Here is a 25,458-nt window from a genome sequence, read left to right as displayed (position 1 = left end):
CTTGAAGAGCAAGTTTCCACAAGCTTTCATCAGAAGAACACCTGAAGGTAGAATTATCTTCCCAATTTAGCAGGAAAAACAAACAAACAAATAGACCTAACAGCCCACGATACCCATCTCAGAGCAGCTTTAGTTTATAGACCTAACAGCCCACGACACCCATCTCAGAGCAGCTTTAGTTTATGGGCACAGGAAGAAGGTAAGAGCTGGGTAATGGAGAAAAGCTATTCGGCCCTTTTCCATCATCCACCTGCCCCACAGCAAGCCCCTAACATGGACAAGGTTTGATCTGGAGGACAGAGGAAAAGGAATAAGGGCTGTGCCAATGATACCTGGGCAGTTTCTCAGGGTCCAAAAACAACCCCAACCCCACAAAGAGCAAAAGGTTGTTTCATACAAGCCCTGCAGAAGAATGATGTGGGCCACAAAAGCGGAGACATCACCACCCCTTACAGACACTGCCATTGGTACAGGCACCAGCTCATCAGGGAGCTTCTAGCAATACCCAATTGTGCAGGCAGCCAGCAGATACACAGCCCTCCAGAGGCCCTAGGAACGAAGCTGAGGATGCTGCCTAAGCCCTGTTCTTTCCTGCAGCTCCAGCTCAGATAACAGCAAGCCTCTTCTCCTCTTCCTGGTTTTATCCCGTACATTCTGGCATCACAAGTGATTTTTCTGCCAACAGCACTGGATCACCTTCTAACACCAAACATGCCACAGAAAAAGGGATGCTGTGCAATGACTTCAGGGGTGCCCACATCTGCAGCTGGAGGCCATACAGGAGATGACCCAAAAACATTCAAGCACAGAGAACCAGGCTGCTACGTAAGGAGAGAAAAGCAAGAGCAGCAGTGCAGGAACATGACGGTTCAAAGCAGGACTGACACACGCCTGCACTCCTGCAGCACCAATGCTTTCATTGTGGGGTCCTCTAGAAGAGACACGTGGCTATGCCAAATGCCTCAAAGAGAAAAAGAAAAAAGAAAATGAAGAGGCTGCGTGTAGTTGTTCTGCTGAAAAACTTTAGCACTAAGCAATCGTCAAGTGTTGACAAGCATCAGTGCAGGAGTCTGAAGTCTGGACCTAAGACAACCAGAAATAGGCAGTAAAACACCAGTAACCCTCTCCTACTACAGTGGTGCGTGCACCAGGCTGGTAACGGGCCTTACACTGTGTCTGATTCTTCCACATCACGTCAATCTGCACCACGGCTTTGCTTCACATCAGCTGTCAGAGCCAGCTGGTGCCACAGTGCAGCTCTCGGGTGGGAGCTGTTGCATACACGCTGTTGACACCAGGACTGGATTTACCTCCAGGTTCTGAAGGACTCCTTCTGTCAGCAATACAAAACATACATACGCTAACATGAAAAAGCAAGCCAGAGACTCCATTCATACAGAGAAGTTGGAGCCATGCTGACAGGAGAGCAGAGAACCCCCCAGTTCCTCAAGGCTTTTTCTGCTGTCTTTATTTTGCGAAGCACTGAGCACACAGCTCCTGCAGCTCCAAGTACCTGAGAGATCTGCTTCCAGGGGTACTTTGCCTACATAGAAAGAAGAAAGTAATCACAGCACGGAGACAGGAAAACTGGCAAGAAGGAATGGGGAGAGGAGGGGGGAGTAGAAAATATCCTGAAGGATGAGCTTCCCCATTGAACATCACATGCTTAACTGAAATAAACACAAAGTCATTTTTCTCAAGGGGTTTTCTTCAAGAAAATGACAAATCTGACCATTGAGAAGTATCTTCATGGAAGCGATTTACAAAGGAAGCCATGAACGATGTTCTCTCCCAGAATCTGTTCATTACTCCTCTATGTCAATGCACACACAACAGAAAAAGCCCAGCTCATATCTTAGGGAGGAAATCTGCAGTGCAGGTTACTAGCAGTGTCTCACTGCTAGAAAATGGCCGAGCCCAAATAATTCTCTTTGCTGATTTAAAGCAGTTCAGTAAGATTTGATTCTGCAGACGTCTCCCCTCCCGCACATCGTAAACCTGGGCTGCCCATTAACCACCAGGACAAGCAAATAAAGCTCCCTCCTTGAGGATCGGATTCAGTATTTTTTCTGTAAGCAAACCTTGTAAACTGAGAAACTGTTCCAAAATCAAACCCCACAGTGTTGCAAGCTGAACAAATACCAGCAGCCAGCTCTCAAAGATAACACTGCTATCCTCTGCTGCACAAGCAGCATTTTTCTTCCCTTGGAGCCCACTGGCTTTAAGGTAGCCCATTACTGAGCTCCAGCACTTTTCTGTGTGCTTTGCAACACCAGACAGGGTCCTTATGGTAATATTTACTGTATTATCTACTAGCGATAAGTGAGAGTTACTCAGCAAAGCAACGGAGAATGTTATGATTTCAAAGCATGTGGCTCAGGAAAGAGCTTCGTCACAGCCCTACAAATTAAGTAAATAAGAGGAGATTAGAAAGGACAGATGAACACAACATCTCTAAGTTAGAAGCACACCCGCTTTTCCTGTCAGGTGGAAGCTACAACTCTGCTATCTTCCATTCCCCCACTAAAACAACCGAGAAAGAAAAAACAACCAAAGAAACACTAGATCTGGACTTCTCCACACCCACAACTATGCAACAAACTACTGAACCCATCCCACAGACTGCAAGGCACTACGCCATCAGACCCTCACCTTATATGCCACAGACTGCACTGATTGCGATGCAGGCTGAGCAAGAATCAAGGTCTTCTGGGATTCAGTTTGACCATTACGGGAAATATTTAGCATGGCATTTTGATTACAGAACTCTCCAAATATCATTTGTGAGAGAAGGACATAAAAGGTATTAGTCTGCTGTTAGCTCTTGTTTTGCAAGTTTGTTTTCAGTGAGAACAGATAACATTGGCCAGGAAAGATGCATATTTTTCCATCAAGCCTACGATCTGATTTTGATAGCAGCAAATTATAGAAGACTTACACTTAGTGTCTGCTGCAGGAAGGAATCACAAACACACTGAACCCGAGTTACGATGCCTGAAGGCGATGGCAGGACCAATTCCTAACAGCCCTTTGCTCAGAGGGCAGCAAATGCAGATCAATATTTGTTTGTAATGGGGTATCATTGTGTTCAACAGCACCCAGCCATCCTTACATGCTTGTGATGCCCAAAGTACATTTCTGATGTACACAGGCACGCACACCGCCTGTGCTCTGGCATCCAGTTGCTCGTGCTGGGTTTTGCTTTTGGGGTGGAAGGAGCTAGTTTTTCCTCTTACCATGTTTGATCAGAATGGCCTTAATTATTACAAGCTGCTAGATTGTGAAGCAAGCATAAAAGAGTGTAATTAACAAGAAAAGCAGCAGCGTTGGCACAATAGCATGCAGATGCACCTATTGAAGGATAAAAATAATTACTTGAGCACTGAAGGCAAAGTACTCCTGAAGCTAAAGTACTTCTGATAAGATTCTGATTCTTTTTAACCTTTACCCCTATGCACAGCAGCACAACATATGAAGCCTTCATTAGAATCCAGCCCTCCCGCCCCACCGGCACCGTTCTCTATCTGACTGTTGGAACGCCATCAAGGCTCTTTAACGGCCCCTAAAAAATAAATGCCATCAGTTCTGCACTGCCATTAATTTGGGATGAACGCTACTTTTTCCTCATTTTACAGTTAATTAATTAGGAAACACCTCTTTGCAGCGCAGCCTTCTGCACCGGGTCCTATACCACGCTGTCTGTGTTACCATCACACAAGGAACTGATCGAGCAACAGCTTACTGTGAGCTCTGTATTAAAGCTTCCTCCTTCAGAACCTTCTGTTGGTCACAGTCAATGAAATTCCACAGCTCTGTCAGGTTCAGCCAATTCCCCACCAATGTTTAAAAGAGCTCTGGAGATGTTGGGAAGAACGATGTCACGTGTTGACACAACTGCCAAATGAGCCATGCTGCTGAGTGAAGGTACAGCACTGACTGCAACAGGCACTAAGTTGATAAGGAAATAAAGATGGTATGCAGGTAAAGTGCACCACAGCTACTTGTAGGATGAAGCACACTGTTAAATGAAGCTCTGCATTTCAGGGTAGGGTTTGGGGTTTCCTTTGCCAGTCTCCCTTAGCCATAGTAGGTTCTGTCTGCCCGCAATCAGAACGTCTCTCTGCCATCCAGGTATCATTTGGTGTGATCACACAAGGTGCTGAGATGCATCCGGCAGCAAAGCAAGCCCTGGGGGATCACACGCTCCCCTTGGAGCTGCTGCAGGAGGCCTGGGTGTCCCAGGCACCACCTATAGCAGCCTGCACCAATGCAGTCTTCCATACTAGTGCAGCACAACCTACACTTCAAGCCTCCAAAAGAAGTCAAAGACTGCTCTTTGTTCACTGCCCCCACCTGACAGCCACAGGGAGGCAGGGCTATGTCAAAAAAAAGGCAGTCATTTGAACAGCCACAGCAAGGGGACACCGGCTGAGATCCCTCTGCTTCTGCATCTTCACCTTGGCATCCAACTCAGCACAGCTCCTCCTCCATTTCTTCCCACCAGAGGCCTCTACGTATCTTTTCAAAACACGAGCTGCTGAAAACCTGTTATTATTATTTGTAATACAAATGTAGCTAAACTGACCAACATCTACATCCCCAAACTATGCTTCCTGTAAGAAGCTGTAGTCCGGTTTTCCTTGGTTAAAAAAGGAACAAAGTGAGGCTGTGATTATTTCAGAAGCGCAGCCAGAGCTATTGGATCTGCACAGCATCTATTTGCAAGGCTAAACATGGAATGTGCAGCATGTAGGGCTGATGACTTGGTTTCCTTAAACCAAATACAAACGAAGTTTGCAGAACGAGCTGGATTAAACAAAACCCAAGTTCTTCCATTATTCAGAACAAGCGACAAGGATGGATTCAGCTTCATTTTTCAAGGAGGAATCACAGCAAAGAATCTCCAGCAAAACCAAACTCGACAGGCCTACAGAGGAAAACCTTTCCTTAAAGCTTTCTTCAACAGAATTCCACGCTGTAGAACACCTAAAGAGATCTGTTGGAAATGATTTCCTTTAGCGCCCTGACTGCTCTGTGCAGACACACAGCCTGGCAGCCTCGCACCACACACCCTACCATCCCAGAGCCTAGGAATGCCTCCCAGTGCCCCGCAACAAAGCCCACCCAAAGCCTGCTGGTGAAACCAGGCTCCCCAGCTATACCAGGATGAAACACGACAGCACACAGCTCTCAAGCTCAGGCTCTGGGCACAGCTAGCTGGGGCTCAGGCCAGCAGGGCTGTGCAGATACCCCTCACACATTCAGAACAAGTGTGTTGCTTGAAGAGTGCAAAGCCCTCATGGCTCAGGTCTCTCCGGTGCCTGATCTTGGGTTTTTTGTAGTGTTTTGTGGGGTGCTGTTGTATTTTTTTTCCCTTTTTTCCACACTCTTTATCAGAGTGCACGTTCCTCTACATTTTAATAGCAATGAATCCACAGATTAAAAGCGTTTGGTTTCCAATGGGTTATTGCCCTGCCGAGTGGCACACGGTGTGAACAGGCTCTGCACAAACCAGCCTGTGCAGCCTGCCTGCTCCCAACCTGTGACCAACTCGCTGCTCTGCTCACCTGTGCAGCTGCGGCCTGGCAGCTGCCAAGCCAACAAACACTCATTTGGAGTCCAGCTGATCTTCACCTCAGACCTAACAGCAGGTTTGGAAGCTGGATTAGCAAGGTGAAGCTCTAGAATCATCTCTCCACCTTGAAAGCCAAGCATCACCACCGCACGCTCTGCTACATGGACACAAATGATCGATGGTGCCTGCCTCGCTCTCTGTAAAGACCCGTGTTCACTGCAGTGTAAAACAACCACATACAGATTAGTAACAGGAACCGGGGAAACACAATTTCAGCAAATTGAAGAAAGCAAACCTATTATTTTGAATCCAAATTCCAGCTCTGACTCTCAGGCAGCACCCTGCCCTCAGAGAGCCCTCAGGCACCGCAGATCAGCCTGCCCTGGTTCTGATCCTGCTCCACCACCCACACACACCTCTTTACAAGCTGAAGACCAAACCCCCGCGTGACAGCATGCGTGTTACCGAGCAGATGCTGAGCTATGTGCAACAACAACAGCTCAATGTGTGCAGGTACAGCTGCACCTTTTGAAGCTCCTTCCTAAATGGACTACACCAGGGTTTTCTTATTCGTTTCGCTTTATAAGGCTGTGTTTTGGATACAAAGCAACTTCTGTATTTTGAAGATGCAGAGAACCTGTAAACATTCCATACGTTTCTGAGAAGGCAGCAGGTGCAAAACGGCCTCAGCTTTCAGAGCTTGTCTAGAAGATAAAGTTCACATCACCTGCTTCAGGTGCACAGATGGTGGAACTGGGATCCTCATGCTGTCAACAGGGGAATGCTGATACCTACAGAGAGCAAATAAGCACTAAGGCACACAGCAGCCTTTCTCCTCGGTACTTGAAAGTTCGAGAAGCTTGAATACATACTCCAAGCTATAAAAACAGTGCAAACTCTTTACTTACAGCTCTGAACAAGTGTGTTGCAGCCCCAGCGTGGAGCAAACCAGCAGGCAGCCCCACAGTGTGTGGTGTCCGGCCAGGGGGCAACGTGGGGAGTCTGTGTGACACAAGCTCGTGCTTGGCTGTCTGAACGATGATCTTATCAAATCCTGAATTAATCTGCATCTATTCTGGGCTCGTGCACAATGAGCTCTCCAATTAAAGGCTCCTCATCTGTCATCAACCTCCTTTTGCAAATTAATATCACAAAGAAAAAATATAGGGGGAAATGAGAATGCGGCCTGCTATGCTAGCTCCTTTCCCCGTCTCTACCCAGCAGCTCACATTTCACCATGTTGTCAGTTCTCAGCCACAGCCATGACAGCCAGAACAAGAGCCTTCCCCTAAGGAAGGAGGTGCTGGAAGATGCAACCTGAGCTGCTCTTCCAGCTCTGATCCTGGCATCGCTGGTGAAGTGGCCAACAGGTCTAAAGCCAGCTGCCCTCCACGCAGTCCTGCTCCCAAGAAGGAACTCACCTCCTCCTGTCTCTCCGCACCACAGGCATCGACCTGCCACATCCAGATGCAAAACTGGAGATAAAAGCACCGCAGCCACTCACCAGACGCTGACATCCTCAGCAGCAGCCACAGCTTCAAAATGCCATGGAGAGACCTGGAACCTTGCGATTAAACTGTGACTCCAAGCATAGGCTAATACAAGGTGCCACCAGCACTGCCCATGGGACATTCCATTCCATTTCACCCTAGAACTGCTCTGAGATGGCACAGCCAAAAGAAGAGGAGGAATTACTTGGAAAGTAGAAACAGCTACGTAACTCTTGCAAAGACTGTAAGTTTAGAACAACTCCTGCTCAGTCTGTCTAATTGAGTTGTCATGTGGCTTCCAAGCTGCCTCCTGAAACAGAAGATCACACTTCGGATTACAGAAGTCCATCTCAAAAGCAACACCACTTACTTCTATTTATGCATCACTGGTTTCCTCATCTAGAACCATACATCCAATAAAAATCTGTCTAATTTTTAGGGTCTGAAACTGACCGAGCCTTCCAGAAGCCCAACACTGCTACCAGAACAGCACGCTCCTTCACACTTGGTTTTTCAGAGCAGTCACCTATTACCCAGCCTCTTCCTTGGAAAGCACAGACTTAGCTACTGGTATCCAACAGGAGGACATCCCTCAAGGCCACAAAGGTCCTTTGTGCCTTTGGAATCTTCTGTGATACAAATGGTTTCCTCCTGTCCCAGATGGAGATGCAGTGACACCACCAGCATTGACTGCTCCCAGGCCCTATGCTGAGGCCTGTGGTACCCAGCACACACAAGGTTTGTGGCTACAGGCTGAGACTCACTGGCCACCACACTGACCTCCTCTCCCTTCTTCCTGCACTATCACAGCAGGCACTATATACATAAGAATCAAAAAAGCTCAAATCCAACGTCCAATTTTGTGCCAGCCCGATTGCTGCTCAGTAAGCTGATGGGACTTTGCATGGGGCAGCTGTAATGTAACATCTGCAGACACAGAAGAGACTCCTGGACGCTGTCCAGGCTTTTTATTAAGTGGATTTGATGTCTTGCAGGCTGGATTCTAGTCTTGTACCATTAAATGAGGCAAAGGGATAAAGAGACAGAGCCCCTCTATCCCATAGAGCACATGGCTTAAAAGATTAAACAATTTTGTCTCATCCCAGATTTCAATTTTATTCTAATTTAAAATTTTTTATCTGTAAACACAAACGTGTCTGGTGTGAAAAGCTCTTCTCCTTGGAAGCAGAAATGGGAACAGGAAGGGAAGGTAGGCCGGCTCCTGGAACAAAACACCCTTAATCTCATAAAGTGCTGCAAGGCATCCACTCCAAGTAAGCAACAAAGCTGCTCACCCTCGATGAGACACCCAGCAAAAGGCCAATGAACAACCCCAGCAGTGTGGGAGGTGGCACTGAATGAGGGCAGAAAGAAAAGTTACAATTGAAATATTTTAGAAGGGTAGCACAAGGAAATGAAGACTAAGTCAAATTATTCAGTCTCAACTTCGACTTTGGATGCGTTTGCTTAATTAGGACCAAAGAAGCCTAGCGAATAAAGACTTGCTCTATAAACTAACCACCGAGGGAACAGGAATCAATTTCTGTAGGCCAGTACTGCATGCAGAGCACTGAGGGGGAAAAACAGTTATGTGCAGCGTCATCAACTCAGACAATAGCAATGTGTGGGTGCCCAAGCCCCGTGGATCCTGCAAAATAAGATTTTCTACATATTTCGGCATACTTGATACAAAATGCACTTTTACATCTTTAAAAGAGGCAAGGCTTAAAAGCTGAAGCCTGCAAAACTCTATCACGTTTGGTTCCAGAGCACTCAGCTTGGACACTGGCCCTCACCGGGTTGGCACTGCAGACAGAAGCGCGAGTCCCTGCTCCATCACAGGACACCTCCCCAAGGGCAGGCAGGCCTACAGGGAAAGGCTCAGGAACAGTAACGTTGCCTTGCAAACCTCTCCACTGCGTGCACTCAAAGCACAGCTCAGCTTTATTACGCACTACAAGTCAGCTCTCCTCAACTTCTCCAGTTTCTGAGCACGGATAAGACCTTACACAGAACACTTATCTCAGCTTGATCTGTTAATTTAACCTTGCCTCTTGGGCTCTGACAGACGCACACAGGCCTTGCTCGCTCTTCCAGCTCAACACACAGCTGCTGTGCAGCGCTGACACCTTCCCTGGTGGGTTTCCTTCCCCCACTGTCCAACAGCTCTCAGCAGAACTCAGCCCAGACAAAGGCAGGGTCACAGCAAGACGAGTAGAGCCACCTGAAATCCCAAGGGGCCCAGGGACATGCTGCCCCACAGACCCTTTGAGCAGCAGGAGGGCAGAGGCAGCAGGGACCGTGCTCTCATGTCGGACACTAGGGCTGAGAGACAATCTGAACATGGATGCTGGCTCCCTCTTCTCAGCAACGCCCTCACTTTCTTTCTTACCTCTCCCAAGAAATGCACAGGGAGCACATGTACCCTGAGCTCTCAGATGAAGCACCCAAAGGAGAGGGGGAAAGCTTCCAGCAATCACCAACCAAACATCTGTAATGTGAAGACAACACACTGCAACCCTGACTGTGTAAATCACCCCATTTCTAGTGAACAAGGTGCCCACTTGTACCTTCCAGCATTGAGGCATTTGTACCAGCCCTTGTCCTGAACAATCAGCCAGCACCAGACTGACATCGATGCCTGGCCGCATGTGTGATACCCACAGCTAGAATTTCTGCTCATCTTGACCCAACTCTGAGCGCTTCTTCTAGGTCAACCTAAAACGTCACATGTGCCGCCTCCTCTCTCCTTGCGTTAAAGTTACAGGACAGATAGTCTGAAGAAACCAACAAGCAAAACAATAACAGCAAAAGCCCCGTGTAGTGTTGGTGGTATCTTTTCAGGTACGAGTTCCTCTCCTTCATTAGTGCTTCGGTTTCTACACAAACACTGATGAATTCTTGAAGCTCTGCGGTTCAAACTGTCAGTCGGCCTGTCACAACTGTTTGCAAGTGGATCTGACACACACAGCACAAGTTCCCTGAATTCCCTGCGCCGCAGCCATCAGCATGTAGCCTTTCAAGTGCAATTACATGCTTCAGGCACCCATCGCTTCCACTGAGAGGCAGCCTGGTCCTTATGGTTATTGTCACTCCCTAATATATCACCACGGCTGGATGAAACATGTTAGCAATGCTGACCCAGAGAGGATGTACTTGCCTGCCAGTACAAACTACTTCCTTCCCCCCATCCTGGCGTTTATCCATTACGTACACTCTTCTCAGAATTCCAAGCCACTCAAAGGAAAACAGAGAGCAAACGAAGGGTGTTCCCCACGGCCAGAAGCTCACTGCAGGTCCTGTACCATTAACAGCAGAGCTCTGGGGACAAAGAAACCCTGAGCAAAGAACTTCTAGTGCTCCACAGCTATTTCTACACAGCTATTTCTACCATCAGTAGTCGGTACCGCAGAAGGGAGTGCTGCTATCTCCTGGCCTTTAACAGCAGACATAAATCCTACTTGTAAGTCATGGAGGATGTAAAGCTGACGGAAGGTGATTTGTGTGCACAAATTAGTGAGCAATAGAGAAGATGACTTGTCTCCAGTTACACAGAAGCTGAAATCAAGCCTAGCATGGAACGAGGATTTTCAGACTTGCGCTGCTTTCACCATGGGACCACAGCCTCCAGCAATACGAGAAGCAAAAAGGACTTCATCCCTGCTCCCCAAAATCAAAAACACCTGCATAGAAAAAGCTGCAGAGACTGTATCAAGTCTGTTCTGAGCAAATGAGGGCGCTGAATTGACCGAGCTAAAGTTACGTACCTATCTAACAAAAATCACTACTGCCTAAAGACACCAAAAATCAACACAGCCTTGCAAACTCTTACAACTTTCAACAACACAGCGCAGCTTTCGGCTGCATGTGGGCTGACAGGCAGCAAACAGTGTGCAATTTCTTTGCTAACTTGCCTAAGGATAGAAAAGAAACTACAACTCCCACAGCTGCATATATACAGAACCAGCTGCCCGGGCTCAAATGGAGACATAATGCACGTTTTGACAATAAGCTCAACAAATTCTAAATATTCTTACCTTCCTGTTACTGTGCACAAATGCATTAAATCCTAAGAAAATGTAAGTGTGGCTTTTGCACATGCTGCATTATTCCCTTTGCACATCAACCACCTGCAAAGCGACATGTGCCACCTATATGGAAAACAGCCGGCACAGAGATCTGCTACAGAAACAGAACACGGTGCCAAAGCAGGATGTGCCACTTTGAAGCCCCGTGGATCTGAAGGCCACACACACGCACTACGGTTTGATTTACAAAGTTAGAATTATTTCTGCAAATAGAAATTGCAAATGCATTCGGGGGTTTGCTTTTGTGTTTGGTTTTTGTTAAGTATCACGCACTGTTAATACCAGACTTTTCCTACCCGTGTCTTAAAGGTAGGAATGTTTAAATTACACGTTTTCACTCAGCACTGGAACACTTCAAATTTGGCTTTCTTTTGTAACTGAATGACTGAATTGCTGTCCCTCAAAAAAGGTGAGGCTGTCATTAGCACGGATCAAGAGAAGTTGTAACCTCTCTTTTAAAAGAGGCTCTGAAAGAATCTGACTCTTAGGAATTACTGCAGTGAAACACAAAGACCCATGTTTGAGCAAAGCCTCATTTGTTTCATAGTTGGGCCATTAGTGATACCAGAACGTGCCTCTAGATGAAGTACTTCTGTGCTGCTCTCTCCTGCCTAAAGGAAGAGTCAGTGCTGCTTGACACTGACTGCAAAGGCACAGTGAAGCTGTGGAGCTGCTGCACACACACTCAAGAGTTCACCTATATATGCATGTTGTTTGCTCAGCAAAAACAGGTTTGAAAGCTCAACAGGACAAGAAATCCAGTTTTCAAGTGGAACACCCTGAGGACTCTGTAAACCTCTCTGGGTAACAACCAGAGTGATGGCAGTTGAATGGAACTGAACCCAAAAGAAGGATGAAGTCCTGGGCTGTGCATTATAACGTGAGATACTTCACTGATTTAGCAGCACCTAATCTGCCAGCAGTACAGCATGTGGCTGCAAAGCAAAGGGAGGTTTGCAGCCCTGCTACACCTGTGTGCGCAGCGGGGCTGGGAGCCTCCCAGTATATATACACAGCTGGACTGGATTTGTCCCTTAACAGCTGCCACCACTATTCATTGCCAGCATCCAGCCTTCCCTTCCTCTGCTCAACAACACACACCTGATTCCAAACAGGCACATTTGACTTACACATCTACACATACCACACACAAAGACGGACTCCTCTGTCACGTGTTACCAGCTTCCAGAAAGATCTTCCTCTGCTTTTAACTTGTTTTGCTGCATAAGATGTTCAGCATAAGAGGAAGCTGAGACCCCAGCAATGAAACACATGCTAACCAAAGAGACAACGCTGGCAGAAATGCAAGAAGGCTCCACGGCTCTTCTGCAAATTAGTTTTGCTCTGCACATGGATTTCTTCTATTTAGGTCACTATTTTTGCATCTCCAAATGAAAAGATTTGCCTTGTCTATCCCATACCCGGCACAGGCAGACCAGCAGACACTCATGCTGGCAGAAAAGCCCTTACATGCCGCTCCTTACTGCTCTGCCTGCCCACCAGCTCAGCTCACAGCTCTTTCTTTTCATCACTGAGGAACGCTGCAACAAGTAAATACGCCACGTAAAAAAACAGCAAGGCCAGCCATTTCTGAAGGCAATAAACGAGAAAACATAACCTGGCACAGAAAACCTATGGCAAACCCAAGCCATAGAGAGGGGACTTGATCCAGGTTTATAAATACCTGAAGTGTGGGAGCCCTAGTGGCGAGGCTGGTCTGTTTTCAGTAGTGCGTGGGGACAGGACTAGGGGAAATGGGCTGAAACTTCAGCATAGGAAGTTCCGCACGAATGTGTGCAAGAACTTCTTTACGGTGAGGGTGACGGAGCACTGGAACAGGCTGCCCAGGGAGGTGGTGGAGTCTCCTTCTCTGGAGATATTCAAGACCCGCCTGGACGCCTACCTGTGCGACGTGGTGTAGGGAGCCTGCTTTGGCAGGGGGGTTGGACTCGATGATCTCTAGAGGTCCCTTCCAACCCCTACAATTCTGTGATTCTGTGATTAATTGCAAATCAAGCTAGCACTCTCGTTCTAACAGCTGTTGCTAAAACAAGAACCATTATTCTCTACAGTAAACATTCTTACTTCTCCAAGTTTTATTCCAGACAAAGCTATTCTGCTCACTGCAATCAGCACTTTATCCAGGCCTGTGTACTGTAAATACTTCATTGGGGTCCACTCCAGACAACAGGACTGAACCCAGAGACAAGAATGTCCATGTTCCAGCGCTCTGCATGTGGCACTATGAAAGGAGACAAGGAATGGCACTGCCACCTGTCATGGCACCACGACGGACTACAGCAGGCACCGTGTCCCAAGCACTAAATGCTTGCAGCTCTGGTGCTATGGCTGCTTGCACACTGACTTCTCCGTTCTCTCTAAGAAAAGCCCACGACCACATCAGCCATGGTGAGAAGTCTAAGGGTGAAGATTACTGTTGGATAATTTGCAGCTTGGAAAGGAAAAAGCAGTCAAACCCTATTTGCTGTATGAAAAAAAGAACCTGTAGGAAAGAAAATAGCAGCTCCTCTACAGCTTTAAAACCCTGTCTTGGAATTCTGAGAACGCCGAGGCAATAGAGCTCAGAGCAGCCATCTTCTCATGGGAGAAATGGACATGAATTTAGCAAGAAAATGAATTGCGAAAAGCAAAGCTTACCTTCCACAGGGAGTCCCTGCTCTACACACACAGACCCCAATAAACAGGGGTGGGGGCACCACCTACACGCCAGGCGTGTTTAAGAGAAAGGATCTTTTAACGAGCATTAGCAGTAAAGAGGAATGTCCGAAATATGCCTCAGAGATTCTTTTGCTTTTTGTGGTAAGAGAGGAAGTGGTGAAAAAAGGGTCAGGACTTTCCCATTCCTCAAATTCTCTTGCATGTCAAAGATAAAAGAACAGGGGAAGTTTTATGAAAATGCACTTGTTTGACTTAAAAGAAGGATATCCCAAGTACTCTGTCCAGCTAAGATCTGCTTTTGAAGAGAAAAGCAATAGAAAAACCTTGCATAAACCACAGCTTTATCAGCTACTGTTTGGGTTACCTTCAGGGAGAGACAAACCACAGCATCGGTCTTGCAGGCGATTACAGGTACAACCAGAAGAAAACTACAGGCAAACAGGTGAGAAAAGCAAGACCCAGCCGGCCAGCAGCAGGACTCCAGAGCTGTAAGGCTGCCAGGTGTTAACAGTAGATGTCAAGGTTAAACCCTCCGCTAATAAATGACAGATAAATCAGCAACAGGTTGGGCTGGAACTGCACAGGATGCTAAGTTAGATCTTTGTTGGAAGAGGGAATTAAGCTGTTTTGACAGCTCTTTTCTGCTGTTTTAAACCTCCTCTTTACATACTGCTGCAAACAAAGGGATTCAGAGTTTACTTAATGAGCAGTCACTGAAAGTAAAGATAATTCACAGTGCATGCCGAGTGGCAGCTTACCATGTGCTACCAACCGCGTTCAAAGGTCCAGATTCTCCAATTACTTTTATAATACAACTTTTGATATTAACACTACCAGCTACGCAAACATCTTCCCAAGGGTACCTGGAAGGGTAAAGTCAGTTTAATGTCACTGGATGTACTTAAGGCCTGGCTGGATGTGGCCTGGTCTGGTGGGGATGACCCACCCACCCATCTAGTTGAAACTAGATGATCATTGTGGTCCTTTGCAACCCAGGCCATTCTATGACTCTACGTGGAAGCACAAGCTAGTACTAATATGTTACTCTCGGTCCCCAAGATGGCCAAGGAGGCCACAGTCCTCAGGCATCAGGAAGCACAGGCACCAGAACACACAGCCAGTTTATGCTGAAATTAATACGTAGCCACAGAGACAGCAAAGCAGCTGCAGAGCCTGGCCACAGCTTCACAGTAATCCTCAAAAAGTCTCAAATAGTACAACAGTGAAATAGACATTTAAAAAAAAAAGAGCCACAATAACAAGGAATGGGAACATCTCAGAGCTGCTCCCAGCCACCACCATCCATAGCTGCATTTCTGCTAGTGTTAGCACAAGCCTTCCACACAGCTCCCAAGTCCCAGCAATGCTTTTTAGGTGCCAAAAGCCACAAGTATCCCACACCTCAACTGCCAAAACACAGAGCCTTCCAACCGAGAGGCTCTGATGCACTGACATGAACTGTACACAGAAATACATTAGTCAAATAAGGACAACAAGAGGAAGAAAACAAGGCCCGCTTTATTTACTGCTTGCGTTTCTCAGAGAACAGAAGCTCAGCTGAACGGTTGCTGTGTTCTGGAGCCCACCATGGGGCACCCAGAGCTGCCTGCAGAGCCAGCACCCACACCAGGGAGCAGCAGTGGGACGCTACGCACCACACAGCACCCAGTCACAGGGACCTGGAAGAGCCCTCAGCCTCGTTCCCTTTGAGCCACCCATGCAGAATGCTTTCACTGGAGGAACTGAAGGATTTGTTTTGTAAGAGTCCCCTCAGATTTAGTCAACCTTATCAGCCTCCTCCTCCTCCTCTCCTTATTCACTCCATGCTATGAAAGGGGTTTCAGCTCTCTCCAACCAATTAAAAACTAATTGAAGTAACAGACTGGCACTATACAGCCCGAGACTGATAATTCAGCTCAGCTGAGGCCTACACAATGTCATCATATTTCATTTTATTTACCCTCGTAACACTGAAAGAGCTCAAAAGAGCATTCAGGGTGAGCCAATCCTGGGAAAACAAACTAAATCTTTATTCCAGCTCCAGTCCGCTGGGTTCAAAGGAACGATGTACGTACCTTAGTGTGTATGTACCTCAGTGTGCACATACCTCACTGTGTGTGTGCGTGCAACAGTGCTGCAGGAACACGGCCAGCTTTTGTTTGTTTGTACAGCTCTAACAGCTCTACAAAGAAGTTCAGTAGACACACACACACACACAGCTCCTCTCTCAAAAACAAAGCTATGTCAGAACTCCAAGGCAGGGTATTTTCTTTACTGGAGGAGACACCCTTATCCCTTTAAGTGAATGGATGGCAGGCCATTAAGATGGATTTGTCTGTGCTTGGCTATAACCTAATCTCTTTTGCTTTGGACAGTTATTTTCGTTATTACTAGGCTGGTTAACTCAAGTCATGGAACTACTGGAAAGAATTCTGTCTCTCACAGACAACTAAACTCTGAATTAGTATTTATCATAAGGTTGGCTCCTTTCACATTAAGAAAGGACTTCGTATCTGGTTCTACCAACACAGCCTACTAGGAACTGCACACAGGGCTCCCAACCCTGCCAAAGGGCTGCTGCAAATAGGAAATGGGTGTAAATAGGCAGCGTTACCAACATGAGAAATACAGCAGGAAAGGATCTACATATACTCATGCCCTTCCTACTAAAGATACTGCACAAAATATGACCAATAGTTTAGATGAGAAATCCCTACTCTGTAGTCCATGGTACTGGCATAAGGATATAAAAGGGGGTTGCTGGGCAGGTTGGTAAGGGAGGAGCGAGGCAGACACTTCAAAGGAAATCTACGGTTCGGAAATGAAAGATTTTCTTCTGGGTGCTGAGAGAGATGCGAGCTGGCAGAGAAGTGCATTTGCATAAGGAAAGTACGTGCGCTCTAATTGTCTGCAGGAAGAAAAGGACGGGACTGACCTCCAACACAGCTGGTGGTGGCAATTTGGAAAAGGATCAGGTGGAAACAATAAGCTTGATATACAATTTAACCCCTCACAAAGTCCTCAAGAGAAAATTGGATACAAATTAAGAACACAATGAAATGTATTTGCAGATGGGATGATTTAGCATGGAATTAGAGATCTAATTCAAGAGAGTGAGGACGGAGTATATTTTAATTGAGGAGAAAAGCTATAAAAGCCAAGAGGAAGTGCCTGATGCTTTCTGTGCACACGGTGTACTTGCCAGGTACGCTGACAAGGCCAGTGCTAATCCCATTAAGGACTCGCAAAAGCAAGGCCATGACAGAAACACAGACCTCAGAAAACACAATTCCAAGTTCCTAAACTGCGATGCATCTCTTTCCACCACACATTTCCACGTGACTCTCCTTAGTAATTAACAGCACTTAGGTGCTCACGAAACAAAGCGAGGGGATGACCCCGAGCAGGCAGCCAGCATTGGCTGCTAACTGCTGAGCTCCCGGTGCCCGCAGCAGGAAAGCAGGGAGCAGAAGGCGGGCAGGCAGGCTGGTGTGAGCTGAGGAATCTCAAAAAGCTCCTCTCTCTCCCATGCGCAGTGCACGCCAAATGTTGACATTCCTTCAGCATCCAGTTATGAAACTACAATAGAAGAGAGAAACAGATGGCCGAAGTCTTTAGGAAGAAAAATGAAGCCCTGGTTCATTTGCAAAAAAGAAAGACACGTATTTGAAAATACAGAACCTACTTCAGAGCATACCGGTTTGATACCAAAATAGGTGACTTACTTTGTGAACGTGCAGCCTTGCCTTCAGTCAAAGCAGCATCTAAGTGAGTTTTAACCCTCTGAGAGCACCACAGCTCTGCGTATTTTGAAGCACGATTTAAAAGCAAAGCAATTCACGTAGATGACAGGCATTGCACACATCCTGAAGGAGAGCATCACATCTTTACACACTTCCACTGGTTTCAAGCAGCACCTGCATCCAGGTAAGTGGCCTTCCTGCTCACATGTTTTGGACAAGCACGTATTAAGAACTCAGAAATGAGGCCATGCTACGCTTGGAAGATCCTGTTGGAAGCCCTGACTCACAAGCCACCCATACAGAGAAATAAGGAAACACAAAAGCCATCCCACCTTCAAAGAGTCCATGAGCTCGACCAGACAAGGCTGATCCAGCTGCCCTGTAATGCTGCCCTGCACCTACAGCAACTAGCTGCTAGGACAGCAAAGAGCTGCTTGGCTTTTAAACGCACCTCCCTGTCTGTGTTTGGTGGCACAGAGCAAAATGCACAAAGCTAATTTCTGGTTTGGAGATCTTTTGGTGGCAGTTCTTTTGGGGTTTTTTTTTGCCCCCAAGGGGTCTGCACTGAGAATAAGGCCTACGAGAATGCTTTCCTTCCGTGCCCTGCTCGTCCAAGCCAGGACTGCCATACTGGCTGGAAATCCCACGCTGCCCCAGCTTATCCCAAGGGCAGGCAGAGGATGACACACTCCAGCACCGCCAAGCAAGCACCCTTCAAAAAAATCAAGTGCTTCTATGATTAATGCAAAGCATTACGTTCTCACAGTAGCAGGGCTCACTAATCCATACTAAAGACCCAGGCTGCGTTTATTTATTTCTATGAAGCGAAAGGCTCTATATGAACTAACTGCTCCATTTTTCAAAGGCACTGAGCTGCCACAATAATTAGGGCTGGGTCAGAGGGAGCAGCCACAACGCCACAGGCACAACTTGGCCCTGCTAATTACCTGAAAATGAAGCTTCCCTGATGAAACAGTAACAACACTGGGCAGCCCATCACATTCTGCCCCCCCAAACACCACCAGTGCAAAGCAACCATCTGAGAGAAGCCACCACCAAGAGTCAGAAAGAAGAGGCAGCAGGGATTGTCAGCCCATGCAGGAGAAACGCTGCTGCTCCTGGAGGTGATCCTTTTAAAGGCTGGAGCAACAACTACAGAGCGGCGGTGACCTCCCAACATACATTTCTGAGCTGTTCCGAATACTAAGCAAAAACATTAACACAAGTTCAGGGGAGCCAAAAAGCACGACGGCCTCCCAGAAACCCACCTGGGGCTGCAACCTGTGCATGGGCAGTTATGGATGTACGAGTCGTTTCCCAAAGCCAGACAAACAGAACCCCGACAGCAGAGAGCAGCTCAGAGCACACAGCGCGGCCCAGCCGTGCTCAACCTCGCACACAAACGCATCTCAGTTCAGCTGTGTTTCTGACTGCATTGTCATTGATTTTAAAACATCAATGGGGCATTCTTTTCCTGCAGAAACCCCACATTGTTCAAATGCCAGTACATTAAAATAACTTAGTGCTGACCACATTTCGATCCAAATACACTTACAGTGCGGAGCTACTAACACAGACCGTAACTGATGCTTAATACGTGTTCGGACCGCTTTCAGCAAAGAGAGCATATGGAGTTCATTTCTCCCTTGGAACTCACATGTTTAAGGAACGTTTTTGTTAAGGCTCTCCAAACAAGAGGAAGCAGAACAGGAAGCCCATAACCAAACGATTGTGTGAATGATGTTTTTCCCCATTGTTTTTTTTCCTAGAATTCATCCACATTTCAGCACCATTCCTCTCTTCCCTCGCAACCAATGTGAGCACCAACCCGGCACGTCAAATCAAAGGATGTAAAGCAAAGACTCTGATGAACAACACACATATATATATGGCTTTGAAAGGCAGCACGACCACTCAATGTGCTGGCATATTGCTAGGTGGTCACTCTGTGATGGAACAAGAAGTTAATTGTTTCTAAAATAACACAATTGCTGACAAGAGAACTTTTGTGTGTGACTTTCTTCTTCAGTGAGACGAGGCTGCAGATCCAATCTGAACGTTCGTACCTCAGTACTGAATTGAACTTCAGTATTGAAGCGTTCTGCGTGTTCACGTGGAAGGAGTGAAAGTGAAAATGAGAGCCAAAAGAGGCGAGCTGGTGTAAAAGAGAAATGAAAGATGACAAGGCATAAAACGTTACTCACACAGTACTGAATACTGAAATAAACCTGATTACAACAGAGAACTCCTGGGCCTGAGCTGGATGGTTGGTCACCTGAGGTGACTGTGACAGTCTCTTTCAACCTTTAAGCTATTTTTATTCATAAGTTTGTTCAGCAAAAGAAAGTTCCAATTCCAAAATAATTCTGTTTCTTCCTCATCTTTGGAGACACCGGAGGCCAGCAGGTAGCTTGTTAGAAATAAGCACACAACTAAGCCAGCGGTGTTCCTTTAAGGCAGAGCAGCAAGCAGCCTTCCAGCACATCTGACTGACATTTCCAACTCCATGAGATACCGTTTGAATTTGCAGAAGCAATTACTCATAACCAGCAAAGGCAGCCAATGCAAGGGCCAGCCTCGCCAACAGGACAAAGCCAGTATTAGAAGGAGGCCGCAGATTGTTTCAGGGTGGTTTGAACATCTCCATCCACAAGGACTGCAAAGTACTTCCTCCATGCCCTGGTACTACAGGCTCATGCTAATGTGAGGAATTACAACATCAATATTCCACAGGTATAAAAGCATTCCGGTATTTGTATAACGGAGATGTTTGCTAGCAGACTATAAAAACTGTTTCCAGTCTTGCCCCCATCAGATGCACTTAAGTTCACTTAGCACAGGAAGCAAGACGTGCCTGTGCCAGAGCCACACAATTACCATAACTGTCTAGTCAGCTCCAAAGCCATCCGACTGGACCGCTGCTGCACGAAATTCCTGCCCAACTAAACAAATGCCTTCAGACAATTCCCAAGGATCCACCTCTCATCTCTTTCCTTTAGAAGATGGAAAGGAAAGGGGAGAGACAAGACATCCCTCAGGTAAAGGAGTCAAAATCAAAACCGGATGACAACTACGCCATGCCCAGAGCTTATCCCAAACGCCTCAGCCAGCTAAAGGCAGCGTCAGCAGGGGACAGCCAGCCCCAAGAGCAAGCTGCAGGCCACAAAAGGGCTCTTGGAAAATACATACAATAGAGGTAAATGAATAGCAAAAAAAAACCAACCCACTAAGTTACAGGTGCCGAGCTCATAAAAGTACTGTCCCATGTAATAACATCAGCAAAGAGAATCTCAACGCAGAACAAAACCAACAGGCCCAAGCTGCAGCACCACACTCCTGACACCATGCACCTCATATAGCTGCTTCTGCAACAGGCAAGTGAGGGAAGCGAGGCCACACACACCCTGAACAACACGCAACGAGCAACAGCCTTCAGTTTCAGCATCAAGCACTCAGTCCGCATCTGGGCAGCAGCGAGTCGCTTCTTACCATTTTTTGGTGCACTCCACCATCAGCTCCTGGTAAGAGGCCACAAACTGGAACTTGGACGCATGTTTCCCAACACGCTGCAGTCTCTTCCAAACTGAAGCCATGATGGTGAGAAACACCACCGGTCCTGTGGCACAGTCGCAAGAACACCAACGTAGGCGTAAGAGCGTGTGCTCAATACTAGCAGGTTTATATACAGATGCAGGAAAAACAACGCATGAGAAGCTCGAGAGGATGTCTACAACTCATATTCCACCTCTCTCTTCTTCACGATAGAGATCCCAGTGCGGCTGAATGGCTCATCACCGTCCAGGAGCAGCAGGCAATAGGGGCTGCAGAGCGAGCAGAAGATGCGAGGAAGTTCTCTCACGGAACCAACATCATCCCTCACACGGCGGACGGACGGTGTGGAGACTGGAGGACTGGGAGACAAAAAGGCCGGGGAGGATGGAGGTTAGTGGGCGGCACGCTGCCATCGCTCCCAGCCCGGAACCCTCCACACAAGGACAGCAAAGCGCACCGCCAGAGCCCGTCCGTCACCCCGAACAAACACACGGATTTATACGGCTGCAGCAATTCTAGGAATGCAAACCGCGAGCCCGTACGGAGGCGGATCGACGCGTCCTTTTAGCGGCACCGTCACGGCCGGCAGCGGCGACCGGCGGGGCAGCGGGGTCCGACGGCACCCCTGGAAGCGGGGCGGGATGCGGGGAGCTGCTTTTCTTTGTCTCCGCGCCGATGACAAAAGCCGTGCCGGCTGTCCCCCGTCACACACGCACCCCACGCCTCGTGCCGGGCAGAAGGAGCGGGCAGGGAGAGGAGCGCTACCGCGGGACCGCCGGCTCGGGGCAGGATGAGGGACGGCAGGGCAGTGCAAGGCAGGGCAGGGCAGGGCGGCCCCGGCGGCCCCGCTGTCCCGCCGGTCGCCCTCAGAGCCGGGCCGGAGAAGGCAGCGGCCGGGAGGCTCCGAAGCCCGGCGGGAGGGCGGCGGCGGCGCGTTGCGCTGCACCTGGCGGCGGCGCTACCTGCAGCCCGCCGGGGCTTCCCCGCCACCCCGCGCCCGGCCGCCGTCAGCCGCGCGCCCCCCGCAGCCGCCGGGCTTTAAGAATTAAAACGCCGCCGTGGAGGAGCGACCGTGGGGGGAGGGAAGGGCGGCGGGGCGGCGGCAGGGAAGGTCCGGGGCGGCTCCCGCGGGCGCGGCGCTCACCTGCAGCCGCTCCTCACGGCGCTCCCCGCGGCGGGCGCTGGCACCGCGCGGCGAGCCGAGAGGCGACCCCGCCGCCGCCCATCGCCGCGGCGGCGCCCCGCGGCCGTTCCACCGTCTTCCCTCCGCCGCACAGCCCCGCCGGCCGGGCAGCCCGCGCGGGTCCCGCCGCGCCTCACGCCGCCACCATCGCCCTCCTGCCGGCGCCGCGCAGCGTCTCGCCTCGGCCCGGCCCGGCCCGCCGCCCCCCGGCCGGGCGCGGCCCGCCCCCCGCCGTCCCGTTGGCTGAGCCGCGCGCTCCGCGCCACCCATTGGCCGCCGCTCCGCGTCAATCACCTGCGGGCCGGAGGGGCGATCCTCGCGCAGCGGGGAGAGAGAAGCGCTGAGGGAAGACGGCGCTCGAGAGCCCTCCGCTCCTCAGCTGCCCCCCCTCCGGTCGATCTCCGTCCCGATTGGCCGCGGTACCCGAGGAGGCGGGGTCGCGCGGTAGGAAAAGCCTCGCGATAGGCGAGCTTGGCCGCCCGTCAGCGCGAGAACGTGCGGCGATTGGCTGTAGCGCTTCCTCCGGCGGCAAAGTGGGCGCGGCGGGACGAGCGGGCTGTCAGGGAGGGGCGTGGCCGCGCGGCGGCGGTTCGGTCGGGCCGGGCTGTGCCGGCAGGGCGGCCCTCATGGCGGGCGTGGCGCCGCTCCGCACTCGGCGCGGTGCGAGGTCTGCTGCACGGCTCCACACGCGGAGGGCGATCGCAGCGCGCTTGGCGCAGCCGGGACCCCCTTTTTGCTTTGAAGTCCGATCGGCTGCACGGCGTTTGGGAAACGAGGCCGGCCGTGCGGAGCATCGACCTTATTTGCCCGCATCCGAGCGGGCGGCTCGTGTGTGAGGCGGGGGGTGCGGGCTGCCCGGGCATCGGGTGTCAGCCGGCATTACTCGCTAACGGGATCCGTTTCCTTCGGAGCGTCCGGCTTCGAGTTACCGCGGGATCAACGCAGCCGTGCGAGGAGCGGGGCGATGCCTTTCTGTTAGTTCCAGATACGAAATGCGAACAGGGAGGTCTCTGCGAATATTCCTCCGAGGCCGCTGTGTTCCTCGCCCAAATAAAGCCGTGGGGTGTATCTGTGTGTATTTGTGCACGGTCTCACCCTCCACACCCGGCTGGATGCTGAGGGCTGCTCAGGCTGGGTGCTGTTGGGGTGACCAGGGAGGCCCCAGAGCGGCCTGACCCGGCTCTTCCATGCGGCTGCTCCCCCCAGGGCTGCTCCTGCTGCCCCAAACTACCCGCTGGTGCCCTGCGGTTCCCTGCGGTTCCCTTCTGCCTTCCCTCTGCTGACCGTGAGCTGCCCAGCCTCTGGCACAAACTCCGCAGCAATCCGCTTTGTTGTGTTCCCCGCAAGTTTGATTCCTATTCCCCGAAGATCTCGGACCTCCCGTCCCACATAGAAAGCTTAGCGATGCTCTGCCTACGTTATCCCCTGTTAGTCTGTAAAGCTGTACAGCCTCTCCCTTCTCCTTCAACACCCCTTCATCAGAATGACTAAGGGCAGGTTGTTCACCAGGAAATCAATGACCTTTGCTAGAAATAGCTATCCTTATAAATCTGTTTTGCCGTCCTTCTGTACACGAGCCTGCAGAAATGTCACCGAGGAAATTGACTAATTGGATTATGTCAAATTTGCAGGAGCACTCAGCTTTTTGAGGCGGCGGGCTGTGCCTTCACCTGCTACATCTGAAACGTCCTCATCTTTCTGGATCCCTTCAGATGTTGAATCCCACCTTTACAGACACAGTGGAGAATTCGCACGGGCTTCCTCAGATCTGAGCCAAGTGCCATCCCTCCAGTCCTGAACGTGGTGCCCAATGATTTGCAGTGCCTTAAAACTCAGTTCTGCAGTAAGTGCTGCTCACTGGGTTCGGTTGCAGCACAGGAGCCTGATGGCTCTTTGCTTTGTCACAACACAAAATGCATGCAGCAATACAACAGGCTTTTTAATCCTCCCTTTTTCCCTTTGTTTCTTGTTTCTTTGCTGGAACAACTCTGCTGAGCTGCCTTTTCACACCAGCTGATGACACCAACAGCCATTCCATATGGAGGGAAGAATGCTTGGAATATTCCCTCTGCTATCAAACTTTTTTTAGGGGGAGGTGAAGGTGGAATATTCCAGTTTCTCTGTGCAATGAAAGCCTGACTTTGAGAGTGGCGCCTAAGAAAAGGTGACTCCCTCATGGCAGAGTTAGTCCTGTTGCTGTCATAGCCTGTAGGGAAAGTATATGACTTAAGCAACACGTTCTGTGTTGCTCTTGAGGAAGTAGCACTAAGTATAAAAATATCACAATCTGGATTTTGCCTTACCAGCAGAGAGACAGGATGTGCTGTGTTGGACCTGTTGACAGTCCAGCATGGATGGAGGCCAACAAGCCAGGCTGGTACTCATCTCCTGAGCTGCTGAACCTGTGTAGTCTTTTGCCTGCTTGACTTCAGCCCACCCCTGCTATGTGGTGAGACCCTGCTGCGCTCTGGCCAGAAGCGCTGCCTCAAAAGCCCATTTCCTGAGTGGCAGATTCACGTTACAGCCTTTGCAAACGGCTTCACTACACCATCCCGGAGGTGCTGGGCACTCCTGCCCAGCCCAAGGTCCTGTAGGTAAAGCCAAGAGCCTGGTTCCAAAAGGGAGGATGAAAAACATCCTCACCTGTAATTCCTTTATCCCACCTCTACCTGGCTGAAATTCTTCCTGGGCCACTCAGCAGTAAGGGAGACGTCGTATTTATCTACAGACGAGGTCAAGGACTGGAGTCACATTCCTGAAATGCAGAAGCCACGTTGCAGCAGTTCAACCCTTGGAGCCGAGACGAAAGATGGGAAGTTGGTGGAGACCCACACACTGCAGACAGCATTGCCTTACTTTGCCTCACAAAACACTGGGTTAGAACTAATTTCTTCAAGGAACGTTTCCTGGTGTTGTTTCCAGTCAGTCTGATGTTGGTTAGCTTGCAAGTGGGCTGTGCGAGTTAATGAGTTTTGTCATCCAGCTTTTGGTATCCTTTAGAATTGTGCCCTCATTGGGCCATTTCTCCTTTAAGAAAAAAAGAAAGAAAGAAAAAAAGAAAGAAAAAGCAAAAGCAGGCTGTGCTTTGTCCATAAATAACAGCTTTCGATCCTTTCATCCTGCTTAGTGTCTCCTGTACCTTTTCCAG

The 25,458-nt window shown here is 49.2% G+C and overlaps 1 protein-coding gene across 6 annotated transcripts in view; it reads right to left on the bottom strand.

Moving 5' to 3' along the window:
* The window catches only part of EHBP1 (EH domain binding protein 1), a 192,445-nt gene extending 169,743 nt beyond the window's left edge, over window positions 1-22,702 (bottom strand). For 4 of the 6 annotated variants that reach the window (XM_072331630.1, XM_072331631.1, XM_072331633.1 and 1 more), the window contains exons 1-2: window positions 22,605-22,702; window positions 21,065-21,486 (exon numbers count right to left, since the gene is read on the bottom strand). In XM_072331630.1, the coding sequence (XP_072187731.1) occupies window positions 21,065-21,168 (104 nt within the window). In that variant the 5' untranslated portion in view covers window positions 21,169-21,486; window positions 22,605-22,702. Of the gene's footprint in view, window positions 1-21,064; window positions 21,487-22,604 lie in introns of those variants that run through there. The other 2 variants (XM_072331632.1, XM_072331635.1) reach the window with 1 other exon arrangement.
* Between the last annotated feature and the right edge of the window lie 2,756 nt (window positions 22,703-25,458).

This window comes from Excalfactoria chinensis, chromosome 3, assembly GCF_039878825.1.
Source record: "Excalfactoria chinensis isolate bCotChi1 chromosome 3, bCotChi1.hap2, whole genome shotgun sequence".
NCBI lineage: Eukaryota > Metazoa > Chordata > Aves > Galliformes > Phasianidae > Excalfactoria > Excalfactoria chinensis.
The sequence above is the reverse complement of the archived record's forward strand: the minus strand, read 5'-3'. Positions and strand labels throughout refer to the sequence as shown.